An 18697-nucleotide genomic window follows, 5' to 3' on the forward strand; every position below is an offset into this window, starting at 1 on the left:
GCCACACATGTCATATGCATGTGTAACTTCTGGATACACATGCCATATGTTGATGGTGGTTGGCGGTGGTGGCGGGAGGTGGTTGGCGGTGACGGTTATCAGTGGAGGTGCTGGTGGGAAGTGGCTGGTGGCGGTGGCTGGCTAGCGACGGCGGTGGTCGGTGGTGGTTGTCGAAGGTGGTTTGACGGTGGTGGTTGGTGGCGGCGGTGGTCGGAGGTGGCTGGCGTGGTGGTCGGAAGTGGTGGTCGGAGGTGGCTGACGTTGGTGGTTGGTGGCGGTGGGGGTCGGAGGAGGTGGTCGGAGGTGGTGTGACGGTGGTGGTCGGAGGTGGCTGTGGTGGTCGGAGGTGGTTGGAACATCATCACATAATATTTTAACAATTTTGGGCTTAAATTTAAATTTTATTTAATTATGGGCTTGATAACTTGGGACTTACATTTAAACTTTTTTTAATTAAAGGCCTCATCTCATGGGTCATCCATGAGTTGGGCCTTAGCCTAATTTTCTCTTCCATTTTTCGTGGGCGACGTTTACTCTATCTCAAATCATTAGTACTTTTATATTTTTATTCCTCTTTTAGTTTAGATCCGAAATTAAGGGTCAATTTTCAACTATTTCCATATTCAATTGATATGAGTTTCCATTTATTTAGATCCGAGACATAGGATCAAGATTTTGTGAAATATACGAGCTGCATATATCAAACGAGAAGAGGTGAAAATGTAATACTCGATGTAATATGCGCAGATACACCTCCAAATTCACTAATACATGATAATTGTAATGTGAATATGCTCTGATGGAACTCTCTCTTGTATCCTCCGTCAAATCTCCTTCTATCCTCTGTCAAATCTTAAAAAGTTAGAGTTTTCATGGAGTACACATCCTGTCAAAAACCTATATGTGATAGATAAATGGGATGAGGTGGTTACTCTAATTTGGGTTGTGGCTATGGCTTATTATGATGCCGTGTGAGATTGTCCACAATGTTGTGGAAATTTCATAACTATTCTTCTCATTGGCTTTTATGTTGTGTCTAGTCATGTTTTAGAGTTGAATCACTGTTTCTTCTTCTTTTCATGGATAAATTGAGACGACCTATGCATGGATCACCCTCTTGGTCGTGTTTTTATACTTGCAAGTCAACTCCATAAATTGAGTTCTAATGTGTTCCTCGGTTATTAATTGGTCTTGATTCGTTTTGCATTCAAACTGCATATGTGTTAGCTCATTATTAGCTCAAATGGCACATGGTTTTTAACCATGTAGATTGGGGTTCTAATGTTTCTGTATAGGCATATTTCATATCAAAATTTAATTTTTCACCCGACTTTCGAGTGATAGCCATGTACATTTGGGTTCTCATGTTACTGTGTAAGCATATTTTATATGGATATCTAATTTTTCACCTGATTTTCGAGTGAAAGATAATTTTATCCCCTATGTTTTGATGAAAATTGCGATTATCACTAAATTGTGAAAATCATAATTTTCAGTTGCAGGTGATAATTTTGATTGTTCACAATTCCTGTGACTTTTAGTTGTTAGGTTTTCCTTATAGTGAATTGGTGATAATTGCATTTTATGATTCGTGACTAAGTATTGCAAATGGAAATTGCAATTTTCACTAGACACAACTCATTATTCTAGTGAAAATTGTGATTATCGCTAGCCAAGAAATTAAATTTTGATGGAAATTTCTTCACTAATCTCATAGCCGGCCAAGAATTTCAATTTTGACGGAAAATTTCACCAATCCCTCACGTTCAAAAGTGTTACTGGAATTTTCACATCCTAGTTTTTATTTATTCTTGATAATTCGAAAGTCTTAGTGGAAAATATAGATATTTTTAGCAAAATTATACTGAAAAATACTCTATTTTGACAAATAAAACGGGATGGAGAGAGTACTATGATCTTTAATTTAATTGAGTGAACCTTCCTATTTCAAAAATAAAAATAAAAATGAGCGAACAATTACGTAAGATATTGTCTGGGAGGTGTTACTAAGCATGGATGTAAGACCGCAAAAAAAATCCATATTGATAATATAATCAATTATTGGAGTTGGTTATTCTTCTTGTGAGATCATGGCTAAAGCACACCTAAGGTTGGATCTACGAATGTAATAATTGCTTATTCATTATTAGTATTACTAATTAAAATTGGATATAACGAAAAAAATAAATATTCAACTGATATAATTAATTAACTATTTGGGTTGACTATTTTTATGAGATCAAGGCTAAATTTTCTGGCTCCATAGCTGATCATTATCAACAAAATTGTTAGTAGTTTTTCTATAACAATAACAAAAATAAGAAATAAATTGTTGAATTTATAAGTTACAATTCTAATAATAAATCTTTAAATTCTATGGAAGTTGTCAAGTTTAGAGCCAGAACGGAAAATATTTTGTTCAATCAGTAGTGTACAAGCTTTGATTTTTTTTTCCTTTCCCTCTTAAATCATTCCTTCAAGTTGTAAACCATTAGCTCAATCTTGATTTTTTTGGCATCCATTTTTTAGATTTTTTTGAGGTCTCTGTTAATGGCGGGAACTCTGTAGTTAACAAAATTTTAACTTTCTAATTTTTGTACTTGTAAATCGATGTTTTATTCCATTTTAAGCTGGATCAATTCTTTCGAATCATTCATCAAATCAGCAATTCAATTTGGATCGTGAGGTGAATTTTGAGTTTAGAGTAATGGACACGGCAAATTCAGTTCCACCATGGGATTTAGACCCGAAGATTGATCAACCCATGGAAGAAGAAGCCGGAAGTCTCGAGAATATGTACCCAGAAAAGGTATGATGTCACCCCATTTTCTTCTCTTTGTTTTTCTTTGTTAACCAATGTAGATTTCTATTTGATCATTTATAGACACGTTAAATCCAAAAAAAATTTTCTGCTAAGTCGAAGTAATTTTATTTATTCACAACTCAAAGTCTCAAAGATTACAAAAATTTCAAAGCTTTTACAACTTGATAGCTAAGAGTGAACCAAAAATGAAAGCAAAGGTTATTAAGTAATTACTAATGAAAGCAACTTGATAGAATCAGGCTTTAAAGCAATGCAACTTGATAGGGTCTTTGTCTATTGATCAGTAGACTAGGATGCGTACTATTAATTATAGTCCAGCATTTCATAGATTCCCAGGATTTTTGAAGTGTATATGACTTAGGAAACTCGTAAATTGGTTTTCAAGGCTAGTTAGGCTCGTGGACTTTAATGCAGACTATCTAGTTGTAGACTGAGAACTGGGGATTAAAGACTCGGGCTTAGTTTTTTTATTATTATTTTGATGTTTCTGCAGGAATTTTCATCACTATTAGTATTGAGACTAGCATTTCAGAGTCTTGGAGTGGTTTATGGAGACTTGGGCACATCTCCTTTGTATGTCTTCTATAATACATTTCCTGAAGGAATCAAGGATCCAGAAGATGTCGTTGGAGCATTATCGTTGATTATATATTCACTTACTCTTATTCCACTCATCAAGTATGTATTTATTGTATTAAGGGCGAACGACAATGGCCAAGGTAAATTATATGATCATATATCAAGTACAAACTGTAGTATATAACTGTGTATGTTTTTCGAAGGAGTCTGGGTTTAGAGTTCCAAAGGTTACGTGAAGATAGATATGTAACTATGTTGCAGGTGGAACATTTGCTCTTTGTTCACTACTATATCGACATGCAAAAGTGAATACTATTCCAAACCAACACCCAACAGATGAGCAGTTAACAACGTACAGTCGTCATATAATCCATGAGAAATCTTTTGCAGCTACTACCAAGAGATGGTTAGAAGCGACATCAATAAGGAAAAATTTACTGTTGATTCTTGTCCTTACTGGGACTTGCATGGTTATTGGAGACGGGATCTTAACTCCAGCTATATCAGGTCTGATTCCCATTCTTCTTTTCACCATTTAACCGTGTTGGAAATAACATATTTGTGTAGTTGTTTAGATGCCCAGTTATAAGTCATAGTATTACTAATTTCTTAGCTTCCCTTGTGTGAGCAAGTAGGAGTACATTTTTTGTTTGATAAATCTCTTCAGCGCAATCACTTAGTCAGCCGTATGGCCAGCTTTCTTTGAAAACTTTAAAGACAGAAATATGCAAAAAGATTGTTCATAATAAAACTACTATCTTTTTCAGTTCTTTCGGCTGTTGGAGGGATAGGGGTGGATCACCCTAAGATGAGCGGCGGTACCTTCCTATCTTGATATATGATTTCTGTGATGGGAAATTTATATTCCCTTTGATTTACTGTTTTCTTCTATGCAGATGTAGTGGTAGTTGTTTCGGCTGTCATATTAGTCGGTTTGTTCAGCATGCAGCATTATGGAACAGATAGAGTTGGATGGCTGTTTGCTCCAATTGTTCTTCTTTGGTTTCTTTTAATTGGAGGCATTGGCGCTTTCAATATATGGAAATATGATAGCTCAGTTCTAAGAGCTTTCTCGCCAATTTATATTTATAGATATTTTAAACGAGGAGGTTGGAGTACCCTTGGAGGAATCATGCTTAGCATCACTGGCAAGCAATCTTAACTGTTCTTCGCATTTTTCGATATTTGTTACAGATGGAACCCAAGGATTCTGATTAAATGCAATCGTTGCAGGGACAGAAGCTCTATTTGCGGACCTAGCCCATTTCCCTTTATCGGCTGTTCGACTAGCTTTCACGATGATCGTGTTCCCTTGCCTTTTGTTGGCTTATATCGGACAGGCTGCTTACATAGTCCAAAATCAGGATCATGTAATTGATGCATTCTACCGTTCTATACCAGGTCTCTTCCGAGCTCCTGTAACTGAAATTTTGCAAGCAATTACCTGCAGCAAGTTAAGTTCTTATCTGATTGCTAATTTTCAGAAAGCATATACTGGCCGGTGTTTATTGTCGCAACAGGATCGGCTATTATTGCAAGTCAGGCCACCATATCTGCAGCTTTTTCAATAATCAAGCAGGCTCTAGCCCTTGGTTGTTTCCCAAGGGTGAAAGTTGTTCATACATCCAAGATAATCCTCGGGCAGATATACATACCCGATATTAGTTGGATTCTTATGCTTTTGTGCGTTGCTGTTACCGTAGGATTTAGAAACCAAAGCCAGATCGGAAATGCTTATGGTGAGATATTTTGACATTTTTCAATGCATTTTTCCATTCCATTACTATTTATTGAGGGGCGTCCTTCATGTCGCAATCAAAGGTGTCAGCGTTTAACATATGATTAATATTTCGTCAACAGGAACAGCAGTCGTGACAGTAATGCTTGTAACGACATTTCTTACCATACTGGTAATGTTACTGGTATGGCAGACTCACTGGATTCAGGTTGTGATCTTTGCTGTCTTATCATTAATAGTTGAATGCAATTTTTTCTCAGCAGTAATTTTAAAGGTAGACAAAGGGGGTTGGGTTCCTCTTGCCATAGCTGTAGTTTTTTTTGTCATCATGTACGTGTGGCATTATGGAAGAGCAAAGCGTTACGAAGTTGAGTCGCACAGTAAAATATCAATGTCTTGGATACTCGGTTTGGGACCGAGCTTAGGATTAGTACGAGTCCCAGGTATTGGACTAGTATATACTGAATTAGCAAGTGGAGTTCCTCACATCTTCTCTCACTTGATCACAAATCTCCCAGCTATTCACTCAGTTGTAATTCTTGTTTGTGTCAAGCATCTCCCCGTCTACACTGTACCTGAAGAAGAACGATTCCTTGTAAAGCGAATTGGACCTAAAGAGTTCCACATGTTCCGATGCGTGGCCAGGTATGGTTATATGGATATCCGCAAGAAAGACGATGATTTTGAGAAAAAGCTCTTTGAAAACCTTTTCTTGTTTGTTAGACTTGAATCTATGATGGGAGTATGTTCAGATTCAGAGGAGTACAATTTATATGGACAACAAATAGTGAGGTCAGGAGATTCACAGTTAAATGATAATAGAAACATGATAATATCCCTGAATGTGGACACTACTATAGCTTCATCAGGAGATGACGGTGGCATTATACCTGCGAAATCTTCAGACTTAGTAGGGCAGACAAGTCATGAGACGGAGTTGGATGAGCTGGAGTACTTAAAAATCTGTAGGAATGCTGGGGTAGCACACATACTTGGGAATACGATATTAAGAGCAGGAAGTGATGCGAAATTCATTAAGAAGATATCCATCGATTACATTTATGCTTTCCTAAAGAGGATAAGCAGAGATAATAGTGTAAGTGAAAATTTCCATGTACCTCATGAGAGACTGCTGAGTGTCGGCCAGACATTCCTTGTATGATAAAAGTAAAGCGATTTGTTCTTGTTCTCCAAATTTTCCATGGTAACGATTTCATTTTGTTTTTCATGGATTACAAATTGCAAGTGAGAAAAATCTGTTAACGCTGTAGGATCAGAATCTCGCAGCAATAATGCCTCAGCGAAATTATCAGCAACACAACACAACAGCGTCGCAGAACAATTTCAGAAATGACATAATAAACGACGTCAGCTAAATCATGAGAAAAATGTGACGGTCCTGCGAAAATTAGAGAGTTCGCGAGATTAACATTAGTAAGGATGCGATAATGTCGCAAGCCATATCCGAAAATAAAGGACAGATTAGCTGTCATCCACTATGTAATTCCCTGTATATAGTCGCTCAATTGTAAAGGAAGGGGAGATCTTTTTTGAGTGAGAAACAAGTAAATAGGAGAGAGAAAATTTAGAGCAGTGGTTATTCTTGATTCCTTTATCTTTTCTTGTAAGATTGTTCAAAGATTGATCAATAAAATTAAGATTGTTAATCTAAAATGAGTTGAATGTTATTGAAATCTTGTGAGGGGTGTAGTGTAGGATTTCCTGCAACTACATAATGGCGCTAGAAACAGGGATGATGGAAGATTGAAGATTATTCTAGAAAAAATTGAAGATTAATATTGGGATTTGTGAAGATTTGGAGTGATTGATTAAGAATTTTACATAATCTCTTGCAATTCATTAATATTGAAGAAATGGCTAGAAGAAGAAATACATCAGAACAACCAACTACTGTTAGAAGAAGCAAGAGAATTGCTGGAAGGGAAAGAAGTGAAATGGGAGAATCTACTAGAATGAGAAATGATAGAGAAAATTAAATTCAACCACCAGTTCAACAAACACTAGTACAAGGAAGGAATACAAATTATGATAGGGTGAGTATACACACTTGGCAATCAAATTCAGCAGAAGAAGTAGAAGAAGAGCAGCAAACCAGAAACTATAGACAGGTAGAGAGAAATCAAGAAGCAAATGAAGGAATAATTCATGGAAATGAGGAAATTGGAGTGTTAGAAACGTTGAGACGAAGAATACATGAAGAAAGAAGAGCTGAGGCAGAAGAACATGCAAATTTAACAAGGCAAAATCACGAATTGAGGATGGAAAATATGAGACTAAAGAGTAGAAGATCGAGAAGTATTACAAAATCATATTCAAGATCGACTAGAAGAGAGATGAGGCGAAACTCACCCACAATTAATGCCGGAAATAACATTCAAGAAGAAATATCAAATCCTGATGAAGAACATCTCGAAAATAGAGAAAGGACTGATGATCGTTACATTCCACAAAATGAAACTTTTGATGATATGCAAAATGATAGAAATCAATAGAATGGACAACGTCAGGGACAAAATAATCAAGATGGCGAAGAGAATCGAGAGGAAGGAAGGAGAATTTTACATGGGAGAGAAGCTCAAAGAAATCAACAAACAATCGAGGAAGAAATTGAAAGACATTATGCTGAACAAGCACGTTTAATTTGCGAATGTGAAATATTGAGAGCGAAAATGGAAGAACAAGATCTTCAGGAAAAAATTCGCCAGAACAATCACGACAATCGAGAAAGAAGACGAACAGAAAATCGGAATAACGGTAATATCAATGAAGAATATGATAGAGTACATAGGATGGATGAAAGACAGCGAATGGAATTGATGAGAAATGACCAAAATCATGGAGGGGAAAATGAGAGACATCATCATATACGAATTCAAGATAGAAATGAGGAAGAGAATCGCAGAAGAAGACGAGATGAAGATGATGAAGAAGAATTGCAAAATTTCGCGAGAGAAGAAAGATATGAACGCAGAAGAAGAGAGGCGAAATTAAAAAGATCAATGGATCAAAATTCAGGTGTAAATAAACAAATCTTAAAAGAATTAGAAGAAATGAGAGGAATGCTAAATAATAGAGGAGAAGTAGGCAGAAGACAATTGGATGAAGCTATAGAAGAAGCTGCGAAAAATCCATTTACAAGGGAAGTACAACTAGGAGGAATACCACCGAAATGCAATTTGCCCGCATTAAGCAGCATTTTTGATGGAACAACTTGTGCATTTCAACACATTAAAGCCTACGTGAGGTGCATGTTACAATGGGAAAATCATGATGTTGTATTATGCAAGTATTTTGCATCCAGCTTAACAGGGGAGGCGTTAAAATGTTTTGAAGGTCTACCAAAGAATACAATAACATCCTTCAATCATTTGCAGACTACATTCCTAGGGGCATATATAAGTAATAATTCTTCGCGACCTGGTATTGAAGACGTATTTGGATTAAAACAAAGGATTGGCGAAAGTTTTAAGCACCTAACTAAAAGATGGAGGACTATGTGTAGCAAAATGGATGTCCGTGTAGATGAGAGATATCTTATCTTATCATCTATCAATGTTATGTTTGCAACCAACCTATTGTATATCCAAATTTTCAGAGTCAAGAATACAATCACAATGACTGAATTGCTAGAACTTCAGGAAGAATATATTGCTCTAGAGGAAAGGAAAAATGAAATGGAATCATATCCTGCTGCGAACACCAGTTCACAAACAGCAAATGCAAGCTTATTACCAAAACTAATAAACACAGTGACGAGCACTTCGCAAGTACAACAAGAAAAGGTGACGAGCAACAAACAACATAAACTGGTGGCTATGGGAAGCCGAGATCAAGAGAAGTATGAAAGAGAAATAAATTTCTACAATCGTGATGGAAATAACAAAATTCAAAGACTCGATCAACCGCAAGAAACTTATGGAGGCCAAAGACAAAACTATAATAGAGGACAAGGAGGTCACAAGGTGGTATGGGAAGAAATCAAGATGCCACCTCTAAATGCAAGTGTGGAGAAGATATGGGAAGCTATAATTTTGATGGAGAATATACCAACACCATGGAACATGGGAACGGAACCACCTCCAAACCACAGAAGTCATGAGTTTTGTTCTTATCATCATTTTCATGGTCATACTACAAATGATTGCAGAAATGTAAAAAGAATTATTATGAGAATGATAGATCAAGGAAAACTAAACCAATTTTTGGTAGGGCACCCACAATCTCAACCATTACCACCACCACCAAAGCATCACAAAGTAAACACGATGAAAAAGAAGGAAACATTCTTCATAGAAGTTGGTGCAAAAGAAAAGAATCTATTCTGTCACTCTATCGTACATTCATACCAGAAAATTTGAAGATTTTCATGACAATGTTTTGAGTAGAGTGTTTGCAAGAGAAATTATGAATATTGCGAAAATCTCGCCACTAGAGGAATGGCAGAAATAAATTATTTCTTTTACCGCAGAAGAAAACCCCGAAGGTGAAGAGGTACATGATAATCCATTAGTAGTAAAATTAGAAATTAATCCAAAACCGAAAGAAGATGAGGATGATGAATCTGAAGATTCATGGGCAATTAATAGGATTCTAATCGATACCGGAAGCTCTGTGAACATCTTATTTTATCATACTTATAAAACTATGGGAGGAAGAGATGATGATCTTATACCATCAACATATAAGATATATGGTTTTAATGATACTGCCAACAAGCCTAAAGGGGAGGTTATTATGCGAATTACATTGAAGGGAATATCTTCTGAAATCTTATTCTATGTCATTGATGTAGAATCACCCTACAATGCATTAATTGGTCGACCTTGGCTACATGGGATTCTAGGTGTAGCTTCAAGTTTCCACCAGTGCATCAAATTCCCTCACCCCAGCGGTGTAGGAATCATAAAGGGAGATTGGGTTGAAGGAAAGAGGTGTTACGAAACTGAGGTAGAATCCTGCGAAGGAAGAGCAAACAAGAAGAAACGTTGGCGACACAAAATCAAAGAGACACAAAGAAGTGAGAGGTTGATGGTTGATGCAATCGAAAGAAAAGAAGAAGAGATGTTGCGAAACTAATGCTAGCTCAGAATAAAAAATGGTGAACATACCACTACCAAGGAAAAAGTAGCAGAAAATGACAAAGACGCAGAGAATAGCAAAGGTAATGTATGAATGATCGATTTGTTGCGACACTCTCGCAATAAATAAAATTCTCAAAAATACATTTTATTGAATGACAAAATTGAGATTGCGAAATGCAAATACAATATGATGATGTGCAAGAATCTCGCAGAGATAATGAATTCTACAAAAGACAACCAGAGAACAATGACAAAAGAGAAAGGGGCGAACCTTTATGGCGTACACCCTAGTTCGCGAATACAATTTCGCAAGAGGAAAATGTAAGACCTAAAGTACGTCATATAAGGGGGTACCTGTTGCATCGCTCAGGGAAAGGCTACACCGCCACCGGAACCTGAGTCATGGAGATTTGGGGTCAATAAAGCCCATCCGGGAGAGGCACCTTGGATTCTCAGCTTAAGCATATGACTTAGGTTGGGCGACTAAGGTAATAAGGATTCTCCCAAGGAGTGCAGAATCTGATCAAGACGCCGAGGTACATGGTTGAGTCAAGAGTGTCAGGGGCGTCTGGAGCGTACCTTGCCATTCTTGACAACTCTTGGCTTATGCTGCACTCGGCCCGAAGAAAACCCCATTTAGGGTGCAGTCTCGTAACCGTAAACCCTATAGGTAAAAGGGATAAGAGGATGCGAAAACAACTGGTTGTTGTTAAGACTGGATGTGAGGAGCTAACCTTGTATGGTAGAAGTACGCCTCCTTGAAGGGGCAACCAGGGGGAAGATAAGGGCGGCACCCTCCATTAGGGAGCTGATAAGTGTCTTAAGACACAAATGTCATGAGGCTTTTTACTCGCAATGGTATCAAGGCTTGTCATATTTTTGCAACAATCCCGAAGAGGCAATAATACTAAAGAAAAAGATAAGACGAGATCAATGGGTTTTCGCATAAAAGTGCGAAGACGTCCTGCGATTTCGTCGCAAGATGACAATGTAATGGGGATTTATTTTCGTAAGAATATTTTGGCCTGTTATATTGTCGCAACATTCTTGAAGAAGCCATAATACAAAAGAAAAAAGTTAAGGCAAGATCAATGGGTTTTTGCATGAAAGTGCAAGGACGTCCTGCGATTTTGTCGCAATGACAAGAGGTGGCATAATAAGATATTTAACTAGGAAGGAAAAATAAAACCACATAGGTATGAGATTTTGAAAAGAATCAAAATTCACTTTGTATATGATTGCGAAATTATACATAAACAACTGCGAAGTTGAGGCATAAAATCATAAAAATCTGTAAAATCTCTTATTCAGATACAAATAACATAGGAAAGTATGGGAATGGATGAAATTTGAAAATGTTATTTGTCTCCACATGATAGATTTACGCAAAAATTAAAAAATTAATGATTATATTGATTAACCATATTGCAAGGAAGAATTGTTTTAATGAATGCAGGTCAAAATGAAAGAAACTCACATATTAAGGAATATGAAGAACCAAAAGAATTCGCAAATATACAGAAAGGAGGAATAAATGTACAAGTATTACAAAAGATTAAAGAAAGAAACAAAGACTATTTCTTAGTTGATCCTTCATCATCTTCATCAGACTTGTTCCCTTCTTCGTCTGCATCAGAACTTTTATCTCCATCAGAACCTTCATCACCATCAGATTCTTCATCATCAACTTCGCTATCAGAAATAGTCAGACTGGGAATGTTCTTTGGGATATCCTCCAAGAGACAAGGATAATCAGAATGAGGAATACTATGGTCATCACAAACCATTTGAATAGTTTGATTGCAAAAATGCATAGCATCGTTCTTAAAGAAGAACAATTAATAACATTCTCTGTCAGAAATCATATCTCTAATCAAGGTTGTATGCTCGAATTGGAGACTAACATTTACACCTAAATCTTTTCGCATCATCTAAGATTTTCGCAGCCCAAGCGAATTCATCCTCATTATTTATAAGGAGACGAGAACGAATTTGGTTTTCTCTTTCACAGAGCTCGGTATTCTTGCGGTTAGCTTCATCTCGTTCAAGTTGAACTCCAAGAAGGGTCTCTTGAGCGAAGGCATTAGGAAATGAACGAAGAATGGTAGCTTCATCAGAAAGACCATAAATGTCTGCAAAAAAGATCAATTAAATAAGATAAAATAACAGGATAAATGAATGAAGGGAAAGGAGAAAAGTAACATAACATAGAGTTGATTATTAGCTTGTTGAATATGAAGAGATGAACAGCTGCGGCATTTCTCACATCATTCTCTACTTCGCAGAAAAGATATGAGAAGAGGCAAGATGTAGGATCAGAATCTCGCAGCAATAATGCCTCAGCGAAATTATCAGCAACACAACATAACAGCGTCGCAAAACAATTTCAGAAATGACATAATAAACGACGTCAGCTAAATTATGAGAAAAATGTGACGGTCCTGCGAAAATTAGAGAGTTTGCGAGATTAACATTTGGTAAGGATGCGAGAATGTCGCAAGCCATATCCGAAAATAAAGGACAGATTAGCTGTCATCCACTATGTAATTCTCTATAAATAGTCGCTCAATTGTAAAGGAAGGGGAGATCTTTTTTGAGTGAGAAATAAGTAAATAGGAGAGAGAAAATCTAGAGCAGTGGTTATTCTTGATTCCTTTATCTTTTCTTGTAAGATTGTTCAAAGATTGATCAATAAAATTAAGATTGTTAATCTAAAATGAGTTGAATGTTAATGAAATCTTGTGAGGGGTGTAGTGTAGGATTTCCTGCAACTACAAACGCCAATGGAGTTACTTGAACTGGGGGTGGAACCATCCAGGGGTGAGCATGGGCTGGTATGGACCGGTTTTCACATCACCCGCATCCAATCCAATACACTACGGATTTCAAATTTAGCATATGGGAGAGGAGATAACAGATGTATCGACATGTAGATTCATTGTTCGTATTCAAAAAAAAGTGCAATACAAATAATGATTGTCCGTTTTACTCGTATAAAACGGTTAATGATTGTTCGTTCCATGGTAACGACTAACCATTATTCATTTTCATTAAGGTTGTGTCTGATAACAGAGAAAGGAAACAATTCCATAGAAAGTGTTTCCACGTAATCAATTTTTAGGGGAGGTAAGAAAATACTTTTCACGGAATTCCATGAAATTGAGTTTAAAGCATACTTTTTCCCACGCTTTTTTGGCAATTTCATGGAATACGCTTTTGACCAAACAACGAAAAATATGTTATTTCCATGGAATTAACTCCTATCAAACACAACCTAAATGGAAAACCGACATTAATTAGCAGTTTTTTTTGACCTTTCATTTACACTCGGGTTACATTGATTTTCCTTTTTGAGATTCATTAACACCCCTAATGACGGTTACTTTACACTGGTCCACATGAAATAAAAATTGTGTCCATGTAAGAAAATAAGAGCTTGTGACAAGGAAATATGTTCGCGATGCATGTTGCTAGCCAAAACTTTTGAGGAGAGTGGTTAGTGGTGTTTTTACGTAAACCTGATATTGATAACTCGTATAACTAGTCCGTTGCATATTTTCTTAGTAATTGGAATTGATTTGATTCCATGGAAGAGGAACCCATCAATAACCATACTCAAAAACAAAAAAAACAGATGTTAGTATTTGGAATTGATTTGATTCCATGGAAGAGGAACCCATCAACAACCATACTTATAAACAAAAAAACAGATGTAACTAATTGGCATTGATTTGACTCCATGGAAGAGGAACCCATCAACAACCATACTCAACAACGCAAAAGGCTAAAGAATCACTGATGTATATTACATACAATTAAAGTACCAAAAAAATGATATTTAGATTTCCGTCACCAAGTAACCAGTGTGTGGAGTTCTAAACCATTAGGGAAGCTTGAATAGATTCATTGAAGAAGAACCCATCAAGCAATCACAACACCATTGAAAATAATAAGGGTTTTAAAAGAAAAATAAAGGCAAATTGTCATGTAAAACAAAAAAAATTAAGCAACACAAAGTTATATTAGCTTGATTCTTGTCTAATTATCTTTCGTAATTTCATCAACCTGTAAACTAACATGTAATATTTGTATAGGATAAGATGACTCAACTCCAACAACAATGCATCACTGAAGGAGAGCAAATAGATGAAGTTGATATTTTCAATGAAAAAATATATTATGCCTTCTGGAGATTTGGTTCAAAGACAAGGAAATGGAATCCCGAAGATGCGAGCAGGCAATGCATTATTTCAACAAGAGACATTGATTCAAATGTTGAACCAAATGAACCTGGCTGAATAGCTTTGAAGATAACTGGGGATGACTACTGGAGCGACACTTGTTTAATATCTGTGAAGACGTGCATATTAAATAATAGTCATGATGACAGTCGAGGTGGTACAAGCATAGTAGGGTCAAAATATTTCATTTCTACACGAATTTCAATTTCTGGTAGTTTTATTGTTTTTAGGTTGTTTGCCATAGTAATGGTGATATATTTGATTGAATAGAACCGAAATATTTTGTTCTCAGTAACTATTATGATTTTATTGAATAAATTTTTGTTATTATTGTCGTTTGCATTAATAAAAAGCTTGTAGAGAGGAATAATTTTGTCTTTGAAATTCTTTTCTAAGGCAAACAAAGAGTCCTTAATAAAGTATTTACAGACCAAAAAAACCTCTTTAACGAAGAAGAAAGTTGTCTAGGAAAAATCAACGGTCATTTATTAAGATATTTGGAGGTGATTTTTTTTTATCTTTAGAGAGGAAGTATTTTTCCTTGATAGGATATATAGGGACGAAATGTGTTGCTTTTTAGAGATGAAAATATTTGTCTTTGAAAGTTTGTTTTAAAGGCAAAATGAGTTGTCTTTGATAAAAAATTTAAAGACAAAAATAAATCTTTCGGAGAGGAAGAATTTTTTCTTCGAAAATTCTTTCTAAGGCAACAAATTTTGTCACTAATAAAATATTTATAGACGAATAGGTTTGTCTTCAAAATTTGGTATTCAGAGGCCATTGATTTTGTCTCTGACTAAATTAATTAGAGACAAAAAAATTATTTCAGATAATTAATATTAACGACAAATTAAATTGACACAAAACTTTCGCTTGTGAGATAATTTTTTTGGTCTTAAATAGTTATTATTAAAGAAAAATCAAATTGACACGAAACTTTCATTTTTGAGACAATTTTATTGGTCTTAAATAGTTATCATGAAAGACAAATTAAATTGACACAAAACTTTCGTTTTTGAGACAATTTAATTGGTCTTAGATACTTATCATTAAAGACAAATTAGTTTGTCCTGGAATTTACATTTTTGCGACAAAAATCTTGCTCGCAAAAAAATGCCTTTCGGTGTTGAATTTTTCCGTCATTAAAATAACTTTCGCAGACAATTTTATTTCATCGGTGAAAGAGACTTTTGTTGACAATAAATTTTTAGTTGTTAATTAATTTTTCTCGTGACCGTTCGTAATTTTGTCGATAAATACTTTCCCAGACGGGGTATTTGAGACATCTTCGTGACAAAAAAAAATCCATCTCAGAAAATATTTCGAGACAAAAACAGGGGATTTCCTGACAATTTTTTTGACACTAAATCCACATTTACTTGTAGTGAAACCTCGAGCAACAACTCCAACAACTTTGAACTCGATCATGTTTCTGTCCAGGAACTTCGAACTCGATCATGTTCTTTGATCTTCAGAAGACGAATCCAATGATCCAAAAATGTCTCAAATCAGACTAGAAACAAAGAAGTTATTGACGACCAAGAATCGATTGTGTTGTCGCAGAGATGACAGTGATGACGATGCTTAATATGATGACATGGTGTTGCTGATGTTGTGGCCGCTGATTGGACCATTAATGAAAACGTGGCAACGACCCGCGCATACACAGTGACCACTGATTGGACCGCCACTACTGACATGCAACTACCGGTTGGCCTATAATTGCTGAGGTTGCAGATGACATGTAGTGCTGATTGGGCATGTTGCTGATGTGGTACCTGGTTGTACCTGAGTGTTCTGTAACAGGTTGGACCAGATGCTAGAGTGGTTGGACCGGGACTAAACCGGAAAGTCTAAACTAGGTTGGACTAGCTAGGGAACCGGATGGTTAGGTTGGTCTTTCTATCACGCTTTATGCAACAAATATTTCTGTTACTATATGTCAGGATTTTCACGATGCTTTTTGCTACTCTGGGCAACACTTTTTGCTTCGTTTCCGCAACATTTTTTTCTGCACCTTTAGCAACGTTTTGTACTGCACTATTGACAATGTTTTTCGCTGCACCTTTGGAGCCAATTTTGTTATACTTCTCACGACGTTTTCTCCATGACTCTTTTTGTTTTATTAGTATCCTCTATTTCACCATGGAAAATTGGCAACACATATATTCATTCCCAACCCTTTCTTATTTATTAGTATCCTTTGTAACACAATTTTCAAATTTTTGTTCTAATTTGAATCAGTTGAAGGTGAAATTGATCGAATTAATTTGGTTTTATGGAATTTAATTGGGGGCCCTAAGTCACTAGTTATCAAATATATTTCGGACAAAAATGTTGAATAATTCTTATCCAATTTGATCGAATTGAACGAAATTTTAAAAAAGTGATTACTCCATGGATATTTTGGGTTTTTTTTCCCAAAATATTTGTCCTCAATCCTAGATCTAGTTGATGGTGTGTAACATTAGTTGGGGATATAACAATTTGATAATCCAATCAATTTTGGAAAACAACGGTCAAAAGTACTTCAATTGAATCAACTTTTTCCCAAATAAAAAAAGAGGGTATGGCTTGACCAACGGAATGCAGGGACCCCCTCCCTCTAGTCGATCAATTTTCAATCTGCTCCTACCATGGGCACAATATGATGTACTAAGAAAAATGAAAAAGAAAAATATTGATCCTCTTTTTTGGGCTGCGCATGAGCCATTAAACAGTAATCAAAATTAACCCTTACCCAACTATTTTAAATAATTACTAATGTACCCTCCATTAGATTAGAGTTGATTAAGGTGATTTACTAAATTAATTATGATTAGTGCATGAATTGGGATTAATAACACCAATAATTTTCTGAAAAACAAAACTTTGTGTTTTTATTTTTGTTTAGAAGATTAAGAGGGGTGATTTTGATAAAAAAATTTGAAAACCTTGGAGGAAATATGGCCCACCCCAATCCTTAAAATACTCCTAATAATAGTTTTGTTGGACCAAATCCATTAAAGATCGAGAGAAAAATCTGGGTTTATTGAATTAACGGATGGGATATAATGATCACCCAGCCATGATTCACAGTTACGGCTGGAAATCTAAGAACTCCAAGTCTTAACTCCTTGAAACGGCTCGGTAAGGATGAACTCCTGGCCGATTCATCATATAGAATCACATGTGTCTGTTTTATGACTGCTAAACCATCATTGACTATGACACAAGACTTAGTTAATTATATGTAGGTTGAGCAAACGGTTGGGTATCCCATCCGTGTTTGATGTCGAAACTCTCAACCGATTCATTTCGTTGCTTTTGTTTGACATGAAGCAATACAGTTGAGTCTCTAAAACGATCATTTTTTTCAAAAAATTAGCCTTTGCATCATAAAACTGTATAAAAAGTAACCCTTTTATCATCTCTTCTAGTTTAATCTTTCAAATCCATTCTCATCTATTTTCCACCCAAAACAAGAAGAAAAACACCACGGTTACTCCAACCCCCTAAACTTACGAAGAAAATTATGTTATTATCAGAGCATGGGTGATAGTCAGACAATATGATGAAGATATTGACGTTGACATAGATCAAACATCTACGTCTTTTTGGAACCGTGCATTCATAGTTTTTATGGCGTTAGACGGAAATAGCAACTCGAGATCTTTGGCACTTGTCAAAGAAAGATTTGAGAAAATCGTTGAAGAATGCGAAGCATTCAAATAAGAAATTAAAGTCGTAAAGGAAGCCCAACACACTACGCCGTCTGCTATAGAAGTAAGTTTAGAATAATACTTTTCATTATAAATAATTTCCAACAACACTATCTAACTCTTAATTGATTTTTTTGTATTTGCAGTGGTGTATGGCACTAGTCGGATATGAGGCAGTCCGTGGGGAAAAGTACCTATAATTTTACCCTATACTATGAACCTTGAAACCTATTATTAAGAAATATTATGAAAGTCGTAAAGGAAAACAATCCCAATATGTAACGTGCAGAAAGAGTGTGTGTGTCTATAATTTTTCCATCAAAAATTGTTTTGAAAAATAGTAACTTGTAATTGATTTGTTTTTCATTGGGAGATGGTCGAAGCCGATTATGAGGATGTCCATAGAAAGAAGTTTGACCGTTATGGTTGCTATCGTGTCTTGGAAGAATGTACTTATGTTGATTTCGATCATTATTATTGCAACCCATATTTGCAATGTACTGATATTTCTT

The 18697-nt window shown here is 35.9% G+C and overlaps 1 protein-coding gene across 3 annotated transcripts; it reads left to right on the forward strand.

Moving 5' to 3' along the window:
- Positions 1–2300: 2300 nt before the first annotated feature.
- LOC113354418 (putative potassium transporter 12) lies at positions 2301–6603 on the forward strand. Of its 3 annotated transcripts, XM_026597756.1 has the most exons (9): positions 2301–2809; positions 3318–3543; positions 3665–3910; positions 4171–4221; positions 4300–4551; positions 4637–4804; positions 4888–5142; positions 5264–5313; positions 5402–5528. In XM_026597756.1, the coding sequence occupies exons 1-9, from the start codon at positions 2708–2710 to the stop codon at positions 5405–5407; spliced, it is 1356 nt and encodes a 451-aa protein (XP_026453541.1). In that variant the 5' UTR covers positions 2301–2707; the 3' UTR covers positions 5408–5528. The 3 variants fall into 3 exon arrangements, with proteins under 3 accessions (XP_026453541.1, XP_026453539.1, XP_026453540.1); XM_026597754.1 differs by having other exon boundaries at positions 5264–6603; XM_026597755.1 differs by having other exon boundaries at positions 4924–5142; positions 5264–6603.
- Positions 6604–18697: the final 12094 nt, after the last annotated feature.

This window comes from Papaver somniferum, chromosome 2 (genome assembly GCF_003573695.1).
Source record: "Papaver somniferum cultivar HN1 chromosome 2, ASM357369v1, whole genome shotgun sequence".
Lineage (NCBI taxonomy): Eukaryota > Viridiplantae > Streptophyta > Magnoliopsida > Ranunculales > Papaveraceae > Papaver > Papaver somniferum.